The sequence below is a fragment of the Cololabis saira genome, chromosome 22, assembly GCF_033807715.1.
Source record: "Cololabis saira isolate AMF1-May2022 chromosome 22, fColSai1.1, whole genome shotgun sequence".
In the NCBI taxonomy this organism is placed as follows: Eukaryota; Metazoa; Chordata; class Actinopteri; order Beloniformes; family Belonidae; genus Cololabis; species Cololabis saira.
The window spans coordinates 3,652,201-3,670,122 of NC_084608.1; the positions used below are offsets into that span (position 1 = coordinate 3,652,201).

The 17,922-nt window shown below is 45.8% G+C and overlaps 1 protein-coding gene across 1 annotated transcript in view; it reads left to right on the forward strand.

The window, feature by feature from the left end:
* Nucleotides 1–17,922, forward strand: part of lama1 (laminin, alpha 1) — an 89,691-nt gene that overhangs the window by 57,427 nt on the left and 14,342 nt on the right. The window contains exons 35-49 of the mRNA XM_061712943.1: nt 747–842; nt 2,184–2,295; nt 2,380–2,536; nt 2,677–2,887; nt 6,585–6,701; nt 6,791–6,954; nt 7,027–7,165; nt 8,349–8,433; nt 12,670–12,786; nt 12,885–13,067; nt 13,840–13,994; nt 14,738–14,881; nt 15,404–15,537; nt 16,918–17,071; nt 17,140–17,264. Coding sequence (XP_061568927.1) covers nt 747–842; nt 2,184–2,295; nt 2,380–2,536; nt 2,677–2,887; nt 6,585–6,701; nt 6,791–6,954; nt 7,027–7,165; nt 8,349–8,433; nt 12,670–12,786; nt 12,885–13,067; nt 13,840–13,994; nt 14,738–14,881; nt 15,404–15,537; nt 16,918–17,071; nt 17,140–17,264 — 2,093 coding nt within the window. The remainder of the gene's footprint in view (nt 1–746; nt 843–2,183; nt 2,296–2,379; nt 2,537–2,676; nt 2,888–6,584; nt 6,702–6,790; nt 6,955–7,026; nt 7,166–8,348; nt 8,434–12,669; nt 12,787–12,884; nt 13,068–13,839; nt 13,995–14,737; nt 14,882–15,403; nt 15,538–16,917; nt 17,072–17,139; nt 17,265–17,922) is intronic.

Consider the following 17,922-nt stretch of genomic DNA (forward strand, 5'->3'; position numbering starts at 1 on the left):
TTCCTTTTTAATCTCGACATTTCGACTTTTTTCTCGAAATTTCGACCTTTTCTCAACATTTCGACTTTTTTCTCGAAGTGCATAATGAAAAATAAAACTTCTCCCAGTTATAACTAATATAGATACATGCAGCATGTGTTGCCTTCATTCTAAGGCTTATACAAGACTTAATTTTTTGCGGCTCCAGACATATTTTTTTTTTTGTGTTTTGGGTCCAATATGGATCTTTCAACATTTTGGGTTGTCGACCGCTGATCTAGACCAAACGATCCGATCTTTAGGGGGAAACGCTCCCTGTTCCGGAACAACTGCTCCAAACGGGACAGGTGTGAAAGCACCCTAAGAAGAACATGGAAGCAGGACTGAGGTCCTCAGACCTGCTGCTGAACAACCAGCAGACATGTCCACCAAAGTGGAGATGTTTGGTCTTCATGTCCAGAACCAGGTCTGGAGGAAACCAGCAGAACCACCTCAGACCTGCTGTCAAGCACGGTGGAGGAGGGATGATGGTCTGGACCTGGACACCTGTCAGTCATGGAGTGGACCATGAACTCCTCTGTAGAGCAGTCTTATAGACACAGATGTGAGGACACCTGTCTGACAGATATGCTTAGCAATCTGGGTGAAGTGACATGAAATGATCCCAAACACAACAGCAGATCTACACCAGACAATATTTCACACACATCTTTACCATTGTGGTTTATCCTGTTTGATGTGTCATGTGACCTGTTGTGTGTGTTCAGGTTGTGATGTCACAGAACAGCTCTGCTGTACTTCTGTCCAGAGTGGAAGACGACATGAGTCACGTAACGTCTGATGTCAACGCTGTGCTGCAGCAGGTAGACACTCAAGCACATCTGTTCCTATAATGGACTTGACTCAAGGAGGACTCAAATGCACGACTCCAGGAACAAAAAGAGTATTTATTTAAAAATAGGAACCAAAAACGCTGCAGAGCAGGATCAAAAGGGTTGAACAAAAAGCGCTCTCAGGGAGGATCAATCTTTCACAAACTTCAGGTACAAACTAAATGTGGCGACGTGACGACACCTGACCACACTTGACATGAGGCAACAAACTGGCAACAAGACAAGGGGAGACACAGACTATTTATACATGAGGTAGGGGAACACATAGACATATATACGTAGACGCCGCATCGAGCTGCTGCGATACGTCAACGTCGCCGCCATATTGGATGTTCAAGACTGCTCTGTAAACTAATACAAGTAAATGGACTTATTTTCATAAAGCGCAAAGTATCTCTCATCAACAAAACATATTTAAAAATTTTCAAGTAACAAAATAACAATAACAATTTTTCAGCCAATAAAATAACATTTGAACAATTTTCAGCCAATAAAATAACATGTTTTGTTGATGAGAAAATATGTTTCTCTATCTTTCTTATTTTTGTGAGGGGGATATATATTGTTTTTCGGCACTACCTTGTTCTCTATAGCTGATATAACATGAATTACTCCTATGTGGGATCAATAAAGTTCTTATTTTTGCCATCTGAGAAAATTAAATATATTATATTTGGTACCTGTGGCCCTGCGATGGACTGGTGACCTGTCCAGGGTGTAATCCCTGCCTCTCACCTAAAATAAGCTGGGATAGGCTCCAGCAGACCCCCGTGACCCCGCAAGGGATAAAGCGGGTAAGATAATGAATGAAATATTTGGTACCTAACTGTTTCCCAAGTATATTAGTGCGTGTTTGGATGAATAAATGAGACTTAAAACGTAAATTTCTTTGTAGAAAGGCGCTTTATGAAAATAAGTCCATTTACTTGTATTAGTTTACAGCGCAGTCTTGAACATCCAATATGGAGGAGACGTTGACGTATCGCAGCAGCGGGCAAGAACACTCGATGGGGCGTCTACGTATATATGTCTATGGGGGAACACAGGTGGAGCCAATCAGGGGTGGGGTTGACAATCACAGTGGAGGGAAAATCACACAAAGGGGGAAGTCAGGATCTGAAACGAGAGGGAGAAGGTGAATATCAAAATAAAACAGGAAGTGCATGAAATGAACACAGACATGACATGAAACATGAAACACTAAACTTGAACATGACTGACACTAACACCTTTGACGAGACACAACAGTTCCCAGTCAGCATCCAACTAGCAGCAATAGTCTTGTCAACTCCTTGTCTCCTGACGGTCCAGGTCAAACATCTGTCCAACAAGCTGTTGGAACTGGGGTTGTCCAGCAACAGAAGCTTGATCCGAAGTGCACGCCTTCTAGAGAGCATCAGTGGCCTTCAAGACTACGTTGAGGGTAAAGAACAACACACACAACTGTGCCCAATGATTTTAGTACATGATAATGTTGTCTGACAACTGTGAAATGTGATTGGTCCAGTACTGCAGAGAGAGGCGGGGCATCTGAACCAGGCCCCTGAGGAGGAGCTTCATGCAACCAAACAGGAGCGTCTGCTGGAAGAAGTAGAGTCCATGTTGGAAAGCATCAGAGCTGTAAATCTAACAGCTGCCAAGTCTGCCGTCAGTCAGGAGCTCAGGTGGGAGCTCCGTCCTCCTCCTAGCTGCTGGCGTCTGCTGATGCTGCTGTTGTCCTGCCGGAACCATAACAGGCCTGTGCACGTTGCTTTTAGAATGTTCTGTATTCCTGTTACTATAATGTGTGATTTTGACTCTGCAGCTTTGCAGAGTTGCTTGTCAACTTGCTGCAGGTTGACTTCCTGTCCATCACGGTGGCACTGGAAGACAAGCATCACTCCTTCATCACCTCCCTCAGCGTTGCCGTGACAACACTGCAAAACACAAGCCAACTCCTAAACGAGGCTTCACAGAGAAACACGGAAAGCAACGTTCTTCTGGAGGAGGCCCACACTCTGCTGCACCGATACCAGGTAAACACACCTGCAGACAGATAAACACACCTGCAGACAGATAAACACACCTGCAGACATGTAAACACACCTGCAGACAGGTAGACACACCTGCAGACAGGTAAACACACCTGCAGACATGTAAACACACCTGCAGACAGGTAAACACACCTGCAGACAGGTAAACACACCTGCAGACAGGTAAACACACCTGCAGACAGGTAAACACACCTGCAGACATGTAAACACACCTGCAGACATGTAAACACACCTGCAGACATGTAAACACACCTGCAGACATGTAAACACACCTGCAGACATGTAAACACACCTGCAGACAGGTAAACACACCTGCAGACAGGTAAACACACCTGCAGACAGGTAAACACACCTGCAGACAGGTAAACACACCTGCAGACAGGTAAACACACCTGCAGACAGGTAAACACACCTGCAGACATGTAAACACACCTGCAGACAGGTAAACACACCTGCAGACAGGTAAACACACCTGCAGACATGTAAACACACCTGCAGACATGTAAACACACCTGCAGACATGTAAACACACCTGCAGACAGATAAACACACCTGCAGACAGGTAAACACACATGCAGACAGGTAAACACACCTGCAGACAGATAAACACACCTGCAGACATGTAAACACACCTGCAGACAAGTAAACACACCTGCAGACATGTAAACACACCTGCAGACAGGTAAACACACCTGCAGACATGTAAACACACCTGCAGACAGGTAAACACACCTGCAGACAGGTAAACACACCTGCAGACAGGTAAACACACCTGCAGCAGACATGTAAACACACCTGCAGACAGGTAAACACACCTGCAGACAGGTAAACACACCTGCAGACAGGTAAACACAACTGCAGCAGACATGTAAACACACCTGCAGACAGGTAAACACACCTGCAGACAGGTAAACACACCTGCAGACAGATAAACACACCTGCAGACAGGTAAACACACCTGCAGACAGGTAAACACACCTGCAGACAGATAAACACACCTGCAGACATGTAAACACACCTGCAGACATGTAAACACACCTGCAGACAGGTAAACACACCTGCAGACAACAGGTAAACACACCTGCAGACAGGTAAACACACCTGCAGACAGGTAAACACACCTGCAGACATGTAAACACACCTGCAGACATGTAAACACACCTGCAGACAGGTAAACACACCTGCAGACAGGTAAACACACCTGCAGCAGACATGTAAACACACCTGCAGACAGGTAAAAACACCTGCAGACAGGTAAACACACCTGCAGACATGTAAACACACCTGCAGACATGTAAACACACCTGCAGACATGTAAACACACCTGCAGACAGGTAAACACACCTGCAGACATGTAAACACACCTGCAGACAGGTAAACACACCTGCAGACAACAGGTAAACACACCTGCAGACAGGTAAACACACCTGCAGACAGGTAAACACACCTGCAGACAGGTAAACACACCTGCAGACAGATAAACACACCTGCAGACAGATAAACACACCTGCAGACATGTAAACACACCTGCAGACAGGTAAACACACCTGCAGACAGGTAAACACACCTGCAGACATGTAAACACACCTGCAGACATGTAAACACACCTGCAGACAGATAAACACACCTGCAGACAGGTAAACACACCTGCAGACATGTAAACACACCTGCAGACAGGTAAACACACCTGCAGACATGTAAACACACCTGCAGACAGGTAAACACACCTGCAGACAGGTAAACACACCTGCAGACAGGTAAACACACCTGCAGCAGACATGTAAACACACCTGCAGACAGGTAAACACACCTGCAGACAGGTAAACACACCTGCAGACAGGTAAACACAACTGCAGCAGACATGTAAACACACCTGCAGACAGGTAAACACACCTGCAGACAGGTAAACACACCTGCAGACAGATAAACACACCTGCAGACAGGTAAACACACCTGCAGACAGGTAAACACACCTGCAGACAGATAAACACACCTGCAGACATGTAAACACACCTGCAGACATGTAAACACACCTGCAGACAGGTAAACACACCTGCAGACAACAGGTAAACACACCTGCAGACAGGTAAACACACCTGCAGACAGGTAAACACACCTGCAGACATGTAAACACACCTGCAGACATGTAAACACACCTGCAGACAGGTAAACACACCTGCAGACAGGTAAACACACCTGCAGCAGACATGTAAACACACCTGCAGACAGGTAAAAACACCTGCAGACAGGTAAACACACCTGCAGACATGTAAACACACCTGCAGACATGTAAACACACCTGCAGACATGTAAACACACCTGCAGACAGGTAAACACACCTGCAGACATGTAAACACACCTGCAGACAGGTAAACACACCTGCAGACAACAGGTAAACACACCTGCAGACAGGTAAACACACCTGCAGACAGGTAAACACACCTGCAGACAGGTAAACACACCTGCAGACAGATAAACACACCTGCAGACAGATAAACACACCTGCAGACATGTAAACACACCTGCAGACAGGTAAACACACCTGCAGACAGGTAAACACACCTGCAGACATGTAAACACACCTGCAGACATGTAAACACACCTGCAGACAGATAAACACACCTGCAGACAGGTAAACACACCTGCAGACATGTAAACACACCTGCAGACAGGTAAACACACCTGCAGACATGTAAACACACCTGCAGACAGGTAAACACACCTGCAGACATGTAAACACACCTGCAGACATGTAAACACACCTGCAGACATGTAAACACACCTGCAGACAGGTAAACACACCTGCAGACAGGTAAACACACCTGCAGACAGATAAACACACCTGCAGACAGGTAAACACACCTGCAGACATGTAAACACACCTGCAGACAGGTAAACACACCTGCAGACAGATAAACACACCTGCAGACAGGTAAACACACCTGCAGACATGTAAACACACCTGCAGACAGGTAAACACACCTGCAGACAGGTAAACACACCTGCAGACAGTTAAACACACCTGCAGACAGGTAAACACACCTGCAGACAGGTAAACACACCTGCAGACAGATAAACACACCTGCAGACAGGTAAACACACCTGCAGACAGATAAACACACCTGCAGACAGTTAAACACACCTGCAGACAGATAAACACACCTGCAGACAGGTAAACACACCTGCAGACATGTAAACACACCTGCAGACATGTAAACACACCTGCAGACATGTAAACACACCTGCAGACATGTAAACACACCTGCAGACAGGTAAACACACCTCCAGACAGGTAAACACACCTGCAGACAGATAAACACACCTGCAGACAGATAAACACACATGCAGACAGGTAAACACACCTGCAGACATGTGAACACACCTGCAGCAGACATGTAAACACACCTGCAGACAGGTTGATGCCTTTATTTTGACACATTCATTCATATACACCTTGTATTTATACTGGCCAAGCCAAGATGAGATAAAGGAGAGCTGTGGCTTAAACGTCTGGATGGAAACCGTTATCTCGCTTGTGACACAGTTCCTATGGTTTTAGAAATGAACACAGGAAATAGAAAGGAACCAAGACAAGGTACAGAGTTCATGAAGAAGATGCCAGCATCTAGAGATAAAGGTTAGGTTTCTCACCGTGGTCTCTTTTTCTTCTCTTGGTCAGTCGACCCACCAGAACCTGACTGAAGAGTGTGTGTTGGTGGACGGAGTCATGGAGGACAGTCAGCTGATATTGGCCAATGCAGTTGGTGGGATGGAGGACTTAATGAACAGTAGTACCGTAAGAGAACCTCCTCTCATTGTTCTGGAATGATGCCAGCAGCAACAGGCTGCCATGATGACTAACATTGCAGTTTTGGTTCTTCCCAGCAGGTGGAGCCGTTGGCCACTCAACTGGATCAGTGGCGTCCCCTGCTGAGGAAACATGTAGACAATTTGGTCGTCAGACTGAAGATGACCGACGCACTGGAGAGTGTTTATCGTGCAGAAAACCACACCCATCTACTCCAGAACCACGCCCACTCCTTGTACAGGTAGCTGTGGGCCAGGTGTGTGTATATATAGTTTGTCTTTTATTGTTTTTCTGATAAACTGTTGTTGTCCAGCTCCCTGTTGTCGGTCAGTAACATGACTCAGAACAGCAGCCATTTGGCCCAGCTCGATGATGACATCCCAGACAAAGTGGACTCTGCCCAGAAGGAGGCAGCAACAGCACTTCTCTCTGCTTCCCTCGCGCTGAATATGGTACTGAAAACTACAGAAGAGTATTAGGGCCAGGGAGGAGAAAAATAAAGTTGAAATGTCGAGAAAAAAGTCGAAATGTCGAGATTAATGTTGAAGTACAATTTCGAGAAAAAAGTTGAAATGTTTTTTTTTTTTTTAAATATTTTTATCCCGGTTTTTTTCCCATTTTTTTTATCACCCAGTGCTCTTACCTAACAGTCCTGGGCATTGCCATCCTCTACCAACCCCGGGGGTTCCTGTACTGAGCTCAGGTCTCCTCCTTAACCTGAGGAGTGAGCAGCATCTTTTCACCAGACAGGGTGGGGTTTCTCCGGCCGGACGTAGCGCGTGGAAGGATCACGTTATTCCGGCCGGATCCTCCCCACCCCATCTGGCGCCCCGGTTGGCCAGAGGGGGCATGTATAGCCCAGGACTGCTGCATGTTTTTGTGAGAGTAGCTCCCATTAGCTACCCAGGGGAACATGGGGAGAACATGCAAACTCCACACAGAAAGATCCTTTCACCAACCCCACCCATGGTGTGGGTGCTGAAGTCATGGGGGAACTAACACGCACTTCAGCGCCCACAGCGTCCCCGGCGGGAATTGAGGACCTTCTTGCTCTGAGACGGCTCCACTACTTGCTGCGCCACCGTGCCCCCCCAAAAAAAAAAAAAAGTTGAAATGTTGAGAAAAAAGTTAAAATTTAGTGAAAAAAGTCAAAATGTCGAGATTAATGTTGAAGTACAATTTCGAGAAAAAAGTCAAAATTTCGTGAATAAAGTTGAAATGTTGAGGAAAAAGGCAAAATTTCGACTTTATTCACGAAATTGTACTTCAACATTAATCTCGACATTTCGACTTTTTTCTCAAAATTTCGACTTTATTCACGAAATTGTACTTCATCATTAATCTCGACATTTCAACTTTTTTCTCAACATTTCAACTTTATTTTTCTGAATATTTCAGAATTATTCCTGAAATGGTATTTCAACATTTATCTCGATATTTCGACTTTTTTCTCGACATTTCGACTTTTTCCTCGAAGTGCACAATTAAAAAAAAAATCTTGCCCTCTCAAATATTTTTTCTCCTCCATGGCCCTAATACTCTTCCGTAGAAAACTTCTCTGATCAGATATAAACTTTAATTCAGATGTTGCATTTGTTCACAGTCAACTCACCCCTACCTGTGTTTGTGTTTCAGACTAGCCAATCAGAGAGTCAGGCCAGTCTCAACACCACGGCTGCAGTTTTAGAGGAATGTCAACAAATCAGTGCAGTGGCCAAAGGTGTGTACCCCTAACCCTGTCGAATGCATGACAACATGTTCCATATGTGGGTTCAGTTAAGCTGGGCATACACTGTGCGATATTTTAAATCGTTTGATTCAGCCCCATCTCAAACTGCATGACTAGATCGCTGAGTTCAAAAGTTCACAGTCCACGATTTATGGTCTCACACTGTACGACCCGATGCTCTGATGCTCCGTCTGCTCACACTATACGTTCATAATCCTCACGTCTGCTCACACTATACGATCATAATCCTCACGTCTGCTCACACTATACGATCATAATCCTCACGTCTGCTCACACTATACGATCATAATCCTCACGTCTGCTCACACTATACGATCATAATCCTCACGTCTGCTCACACTATACGTTCATAATCCTCACGTCTGCTCACACTATACGATCATAATCCTCACGTCTGCTCACACTATACGATCATAATCCTCACGTCTGCTCACACTATACGATCATAATCCTCCCTTCTGCTCACACTATACGATCATAATCCTCACGTCTGCTCACACTATACGATCATAATCCTCACGTCTGCTCACACTATACGATCATAATCCTCCCGTCGGACTTCTGTTACTGGAACTGCAACGTCAAAAAGAAGTGGAAAAGGAGGAACCCCGAAGTGGGAGACACCGAAGATGCTCAGCAAAAACAAACGCGCTGCCTTAAACCGGAATTATGGTTCTGTGTTAAATGGACAGCGTAACCGTACGGTGCGGGTCGCCGCGTAACCTACGCCGTAGACTCTGTGTTGGTGTAACGCGGAACCATAAATCAGCCTTTAGCAATTTGTTACATTCTGTGTGGCGATAAATGAAAAAAGATTAGACAACGCCGTGATTGGACAAGGAATTGGCCGGGCAGACGTGGGAAATGTGGTCTTTTTTTCTGCTATTAAAACATGATTTGTAATGTGAATTTGCAACACTTTAAACTACAAATAATAGTTTTTTTTTTTTTTTTTTTTTTTTTTTTTTTTTTTTTTTTTTTTTACCTTGTCTGCACACATATTATTGATTGATACCATGACGGTAGAAACCAAAAGTGTATATATGTGCATTATTACTATATGTAATATATACATATATATATACGCACACATATGCGTACACATACATAAATATACACATACAAACCCAGTGTTTTTTTTTTTTTTTTTTTTTTTTTTTTTTTTTTTTTTTTTTTTTTTTTTTGGGGGGGGGAGGGGGTGGGGGGGGGGGGTGGTGACGACATCCACTGCCAATCCAGGAAGCAGGAACACACGGAGACACACGTCAAGCACTGGAAATCTGCAACAAAAAAACCACAAACAAAGCACGAAACCGGCACGGAGCCATCCAAAACACGAACAGCAATCGACCTAAATCTTGAGATCTGATCGCAGTCTGAGCTAAGCTATCGCTACCGCTACCTAAACCCAAAAACTAGAGAGCCAGCATGCAGGTGAACAAGCCAGTGTGTATGTCTTTGTGTGTGTGTGTGTATGTATATGATCATGCATGTGTGAGTGTGTGTGTGTGTGTGTGTGTGTGTGTGTGTGTGTGTGTGTGACTAAATTACTATATGTGTGTGTGTGTGTGTGTGTGTGTGTGTGTGTGTGTGTGTGTGTGTGTGTGTGTGTGTGTGTAATAAACCAAACAAAGCTCCACCTGAAGTGTATCTATAGTGGGGGAGGGGGGGGAGCAACCCCGCCACCCGCGAGACCAGAGGCCGACAAGGAAGAGCCCGGAACCCAGGCCACCGGCAACCCCACAGAGGGGAGAAGTAGGAGGGAGGCAACCCACCGCCTGCGAGGCCCCCCCCCCACCCGGCGGCGGCCGAGGGGGCCCGCGGGCGGGGCCCCCACGGCGCGGAAAGAAGCAGCCAGGGATCCCGCGGCGGCGGACCGCGACCCAGGCAATCCCCGGCCACCCGGTCCGGGCCGGACACGCGGCCAGGAGGCCCCCACCCTTCAGGCCAGCGACCCCCACCCGGCAGGGGGCCAGCCCGCCCGGAGAGACAGAGCCGCCCCGGCCGCCGACGCGGGCAGGCGCACCCGTCCCCCACGAAAGTGGCCCTCCAAGACCAGAGGGGCGCCCCGCCGTAGAGGCAGCGGGGGGGACCGGAGACGGGCCCGGAGAGAGGGAACCCCCCAACAAGGCGACACCCGCGCAGGCCCGACAACGGAGGGCCCCAGACCCAGGCATCCCATTCATTCATCCATTCACCTATCCGATACCTATACTAATAATAATATAATATACTATACATAATAATAATAATAATACTAATAATAATACTAATAATAATACTAATAATAATAATAATAATAATAACCATCTTTGTATAATATAATATTGATAAATTATTAAGTTTTTGATGTCCTGCCAATGGAGGCTCAAATCCTCCATGGCAGGACCCTTCCATACCGCATTCTCACCGACACAGACATACAATCACGCACCGTTTCCCCCTCCCCGGGGGGATCCAGCACCGCCAGAAGGCACCCCAGGCTGCACGGCGGGCCCCGCCAGGCCCGGGTAACCCGACCCACCCGTCCCAGGCCCAGGCCGGTGAGGGAACGCGGGTGATGTGGGACCCCCTCCCGCCCCTTGTGTTGAGTGCATGTGATTAATGCCATAAAAACAGGGAGGAGGGAGGGCCAAGTATCGATTGACACAGACCCCCCCCCCTCCCGAACTACGTGTCCTTGTCAAATGTATTTATTAAGTGTTGAATGTGCAGTGTCTATTTTGCTGTTAAAACCGTGAGGCGGGGAGTGCCAGGCCCCGCGGGACAGTGCCCCCCACGACCCGGACCCCCCGCCTTTCGCCTATGTGCGTATGAATCGTGTAGGGGGGGCAAGAGGGGGAGCGGAGGCCGAAGCCAGGAAGCAGGACCAGCAAAGCCGGCCCTGATAAGACACCCGCGTCCCCCCACCGGCCGTCCAGTAGACGGGGGCCGGCCCCCCGAGCCGGGCAAGGGCCCCACCGTACCTCCAAGGGCGCCCCCGGCGCCGCCGGAGCCCCCAGACGGAGGAGGAAACGGTCCAACATCCTCCCATTCATACTGACAACATAAGACATAGATACCTGGGAATGGTGCCACCCCGCCGCCGCGCCTGCCCGTGCACCCCCCAGTCAGGGGAAGCCCGCTCCCCGGACCCGGCCCCACCCCCCCCCGAGGCCACCCCGGCGGACACCCCAAGGGTCCCGGAGTCCCCACATCCGCAGGGGCACTTGGCCCCCGCCCAGCGACGGAGGACCAAGGCAGCAATGCCCCCCCAGCGCAGACAGCCACCCCCCACCCAGGCAGGGCCGGGCCCTCCGGGTGGGACCCCCACGTCCACGGCCCCGCCCCCCCCGGGAGGCCCGGAGACGCCCCAGCCACAGCCCCCCGCCCGAGCCCTCCCCAGCCACCCCCCCCCACCGCCATGAGGTAACCCCCCCCACAGGCCCCCAAGGCCCCCCCCCGGCTAGGGACAGGGCCCCGCGGCCCCCCCCACCGCCGCGACCCCCACCAAATAATAGTTTTTGACGTGAGGTGTTAATCTCTCGTCGTGAGGTGTTAATCTCTCGTCGTGAGGTGTTAATCTCTCGTCGTGAGGTGTTACTCTCTCGTCGTGAGGTGTTAATCTCTCGTCGTGAGGTGTTAATCTCTGGTCGTGAGGTGTTGATCTCTGGTCATGAGGTGTTAATCTCTGGTCGTGAGGCGTTAATCTCTGGTCGTGAGGTGTTAATCTCTCGTCGTGAGGTGTTAATCTCTCGTCGTGAGGTGTTAATCTCTCGCCGTGAGTTGTTAATCTCTCGTCGTGAGGTGTTAATCTCTCGTCGTGAGGTGTTAATCTCTCGCCGTGAGTTGTTAATCTCTCGTCGTGAGGTGTTAATCTCTCGTCGTGAGGTGTTAATCTCTCGTCGTGAGGTGTTAATCTCTCGTCGTGAGGTGTTAATCTCTCGTCGTGAGGTGTTACTCTCTCGTCGTGAGGTGTTAATCTTGTGTCGTGACGTGTTAATCTCTCGTCGTTACCCCACGTTTACTGCACAAGGCACGACCAACGATTGGGTCAAAATCCGGCCCGATCCAAAAAATAGTAGCACAACTGGAAAATCGGTTCAAAACGAGCCGATAATCGCACAGTGTCTGCCCAGTTTAAGTGTGTTTCTACTTCTCTGGTTGGTTTAACATAAAGTGCTGTTCATCAGACTAAGTTCAAAAGTGTGTCATTCTCTCTGGTAGACCTCATGCTGAATGTTTCCACGGGGACCAGCAGACTGCAGTTGGTCAGGGATAGTGTGCATAACTCCACCCACCTCCTCCAACAGCCAATCAGAGATCTGCATAGCCTCCCAAATGGCAAGTGTCCACAACAAGGGGAAAGTCAGTGTTGATTGGATTAAATCTTAGAAAATCTGCATATTGACGAGCTGCAATATTTTCCCTGCATTGGTCAGGTTCGTCGGTGCTGCTGCAGCTGGCTCACGTTCAGGCTGGAGCAGCGCGTTCTGGGCTGCAGCAGGTGCAGCAGCGGCTCCACAGGCTAAGAGAACAAGTGCAGCACGTTTCTTCTGTGGTGGACAACACCAACAAGACCGTGAGGGAGACCAACTGGCTGATGTCTCACACTCACTCCGCAGGTCTGTTAACCTACAAAGGAATGGATGAGTAAGCAGTACTGGAGTTGAGGGGGGATGAGGGGGGATGGCATCTCCCCTGAAATAAAAACGGTCCAAATCATCCCCCCTGAAATAAAAATGGTCCAAATCATCCCCCCTGTGAAACTGCAACCCCCCCTTTCCATCCCTTATGTCATTTCATCAATGAATGTGGTTTTACTGCTATTTCAACATTTAGAGTCATCACCAGAAAAATAACTTTTTTGACAATTTTCAGTCAGTCAGATTTTTCTACTTATTTTAAGTGAAAATCTACTTGAAACAAGTGAATATTGTTGTTTTTTCCAGTGATGAGTCTTGTTTTAAGTGTAATGAGATTTTATTTACTAAAATAAGACATTTTAACTAGAAATAAGACAAATATTCTTGTTAAGATTGTGAGTTTTTGCAGTGATCCATTTTACTTATCCTGTGAAGGACAGAGTCATATTAATAAGTTCAGAAAAGTGTTTTTTATTGTTGTGTTTTGATGTATTTGATGTAAGCCCAGTGGATATTTAAAGCTTACAGAAGGCTGCATTTAACTGCTGCTATGTCATTCCTGCAGTATTTCTGCAGCTGTTTTGGTCACTGCTATTATTTGTAATATATTATATTATTTGTAATCAGCACAAATTATCTGTCTCCATATGATAAAATCCACCATCCCCCCGATTTTTTTTACAACTCGAGTACTGTGAGTAAGTATTTCAGAAAATACAGCAGGACTAATACTGTGTTTGTTTGTGCTCAGCCAATGAGGTGCAGCGCAAGCTGGAGGAAGCGGAGCATCAGACTCAACATCTGATGGAGAAAATCAAGCCGCTGAGCATGCTGGGAGAAATGCTCAGTAGGAACTTGTCTGACATCAGAGAGCTGATCGATCAGGCTCGAAGACAGGCAGCATCGGTACATATGCACACAATAGCACACAACTGACAAGCACACAGACTACTGTTTCACGCTTTTACAGACGAGCTGACACTTCCTGAATGAAATGCTCACTGATCAGTGATGTTCAGTGTGTTTACCCTAAAACAGCTCATCTAGAAATGTTCATGGCATCGGTCGTCTGGAGTATTCAAATCTGTTTTCTTTAGAATTGCCTGAAAATGACGTTCATGTTTGTTACCCAGAATCGTTTACAGGTTGGTTTCTGTCAGTTTCTCCCCCAATATTTTTTCAAGAGTCAAGAAGTATATCACATGCAGTTTAATAGACCCAGTAGGGGTAGGTAGGAGGTAGTAGCAACGGGATGACCGGGGGTGGGGACCGCAGGCAGGTGGAAGCAGCAGCGGGATGACCGGGGGTGGGGACCGCAGGCCAGCATGCAGCTCCCGAAGCTCCGGCCCAATCATCAAGCCCCAGGTTAGGTTCAGGGTCGGGGAAAGGTTGAGAAGGGGCAGGGCCAGGGAGAGGAGTCTTGACGGACAAGCCTGCCCGGGCCGTTACCCTGCCCCTCTCACTCCCACGCTGCAGGATCCGGTGTTGTGTATAAGTGGTGATGATGATGATGATGATGATGATGATGATGATGATGATGATGATGATGATGATGATGATGATGATGATGATGATGATGATGATGATGATGAAATGTCATCATGATGATGATAGTGATGGCGATCTGAATATGGTGATGATTTCTCCAGATAAAGGTGGCGGTCCAGGTGGACAGAGACTGCGCTCGTTCCTACAGACCCCAGATTCGCTCCAGTAACTTCAACACTCTGAGCCTGACCGTAAGGACTTCCAGTCCAGACAACCTGCTCTTCTACCTGGGCAGCAACACTACTGTACGTCCACACACCCAACCACACTCATTTCTAAGTCTTTAACATGATACGTTGGAAGATTTGTAGTGTTACATTAAAATTAGGATTTTATTCTGAACTCTAACTTTTACAGGAAGCTAAAACAGGAGACGTGGTCTGTTCTGGGTTGGGGTTAGGGTTAACCTTTTGAATCATCTGTAAGATTTTAAGGGAAGTCATTCTTAATCTACGCTGGATGTGATGAAGATCTGAGTCTTCCAGTGTCTGTGGCATTATATGAACAAATGTACTCTAAAAACGTCCTAAACGTGTGCATTATTAACGTGTTCATAGGCAAGCGATAAGCGTATGTGGCCCATTCAAGCAGCATAGCACATGTCCACTGATAATAAGCCAACAGTAATTGTGCCTGACTATAAGACAAAATGGTCGGAAATAGGAAAGTGAGCTTTTTACTTTGTTCATTTGAGCACTAGTAGGTGACTTCTCTTTTGACTTACGAGGGCAAAATAAAACCCTGTATAACTGAAGACTGTGTTTCAGGTGGACTTTCTGGCTGTAGAAATGCATCGTGGAAAGGTTTCCCTGCTGTGGAATGTGGGTTCAGGTAGCGCCCGTCTGGAGTTTCCAGGACTGGACATCACCAACAACAAATGGACCCGAATCAACGCCACTCGGTAAAACCTGAGCGGAGCTCACGTTTATAGTTTATAGTTTATAGTTTATAGTTTATAGTTTTATTTGGATCCCCATTAGCTGCAGCAAAACTGCAGCTATTCTTCCTGGGGTCCGACACATAATATACAAATACAAAAATTAAAAGCAAACCTAAAGAGGTAGTAAAGAAAAAGAAAAGAAACATAGAAGAGAAAAAAAGGAAATTCTACTACAAAATATATTCTAGATTTCTGTCAAATAAGACCAGTGCTCCTTTTGACACTCACATTAAAGTTACAGTCATTCCGTTAAACATTTAGATGTAATGCATTATAATACAAAATCATACATTCTTTAAATAACATCAACCAATTCAAACAATGTTTAGTCATAGACAATGCGTTTAAGTTATGATGACTTATCGTAACTTGAACCCATGACCATTTTTAGTAAACCAATAGCCATTTAATAATAATTAAATACGTTTTATATGTATTTATTTAACCTTCGTCTGTTGTTAGGGTCGCCACCGACCCGTTCTTAGGTTTTAAATTCATAAAACTACCACAAAAATGCGTTTATTGCATCAAGGCTTTTTGACTTTGTCAGGAACCTTTATTTCAACAAAATAATATCCAACATTTTTTTTTTCACTAAATTATAAAATGCTCTGGTTGAAATTGTTACGTTTTACTTTTCTTCCATTTCCTTGAAGTAAATGGGTCGAAATTTATCCATAACACCATAGATGTTACTATACCTGTAGTTAATAATATTAAAATGAAAAAATAACTGAAACAAATTTATTTAAGATATGTGTTCTAATACCTCTCCGTAATAGCCAGGTAACACAACAACCTTTTATTTATTCATATGATTCTCTTGAGGCTCATTTTACCAGTTTTTAAAATTGAAATTAAGGGCTGTACTGACAAAAAAAAAAGGCCCAGAGTCCCATACCAAAAATATTAAAACCAATATTTTCATGGATAAGGAAGCCTAACAAAGTAACCAAGAGATGAGAAACAAATTGGATGATGGATAATTGCTTTTAGTGTATTTTAGAGATAATTTAAAACACGGGTCAAAACCGACCCGTTAACATCGGAGATGGTAACAGAAAGCTAACACCAGACAAAGGTTAAGAGATGTTTCTTCAATAATTTGAATTCTCTTATGCTAGTAGTTCACTCAAAGTGTTTGGGAAGTAAGTTCCATTCATACATAGCTCTGTACATCACCGTTCTCTTCTCTATAGTTTGTCCTTGTTTTTGGCAGTGAAAAATGACCTCTGGCAGCGTCTCGTGCTATAGCTGTGATTTTCTGAACTGTTTGTGAACGTGACTAAACCCGTCTGTCTGTGAATGCGATGATGTCATACAGTGATGTCCTCTTGTCAGGTTCGGGGCCCGTGGTGCTCTGTCCGTCCATCAGCTGGACTCCCAGTCTACTCTGTTGCCAATGGTGACATCAACATCTCCAGGTTCATCCCGGATTTTGGATCTTGACGAACGTACGATGATCCACATCGGAGGAGTAGCAGCTCGCTCCCAGGTACGACCGGTGAGGTGACAGGTATGTGGGGGAGAGGGTGGAGACATACTAACCCTGTGTGTTTTCAGAGCTCTGCGGTTCTGAAGTCCTCCTCCTTCAGCGGTTGTCTGGGTGAAGCTTTGCTCAACGAAAGAAACATCGGACTGTGGAACTACCACAGCCGGCGGGGGAGCTGTGGAGGCTGCTTCAGCAGGTACGCAATAATCATTTTTCATTATCATGATATATTGTTTCATATGTATTATTATATTAAGTTATGAAATCTCATGGGATGTTAAACTATAGTATTATTATATTGTTATATATTATAGTATGGTGATATCATTTTGTTATATGTTATAATATTATAAAAATCATTATGTTATATTAGGATATTACTATATTATTATGCTTTATTTATATTATATCGTGCTACACCACTCTATACGATAATTATTCATTTGTTTACTTATTTATTCTCAAATAAATATTCTTAATTTATGTATCTACTTTCATCATCTTATTTACACGCACACACACACACACACACACACACACACACACACACACACACACACACACACACACACACACACACACACACACACACACACACACACACACACATACACACACACACACACACACACACACACACACACACACACACACACACACACACACACACACACACACCTAGATACATATCATTGTAACTGATGTTGTCTTTTGTCGCTGTTTGCACTGTATGTTAATAAAAAAAATAAAAAAAAAGCTGTAAGCAATCAGCAATATTAAAATAATAAAAGGCTTGCAATATTTTAGTTGATTTGTAATGAAAAAATAAACGACGGCAGTAAATGTAGTAATTT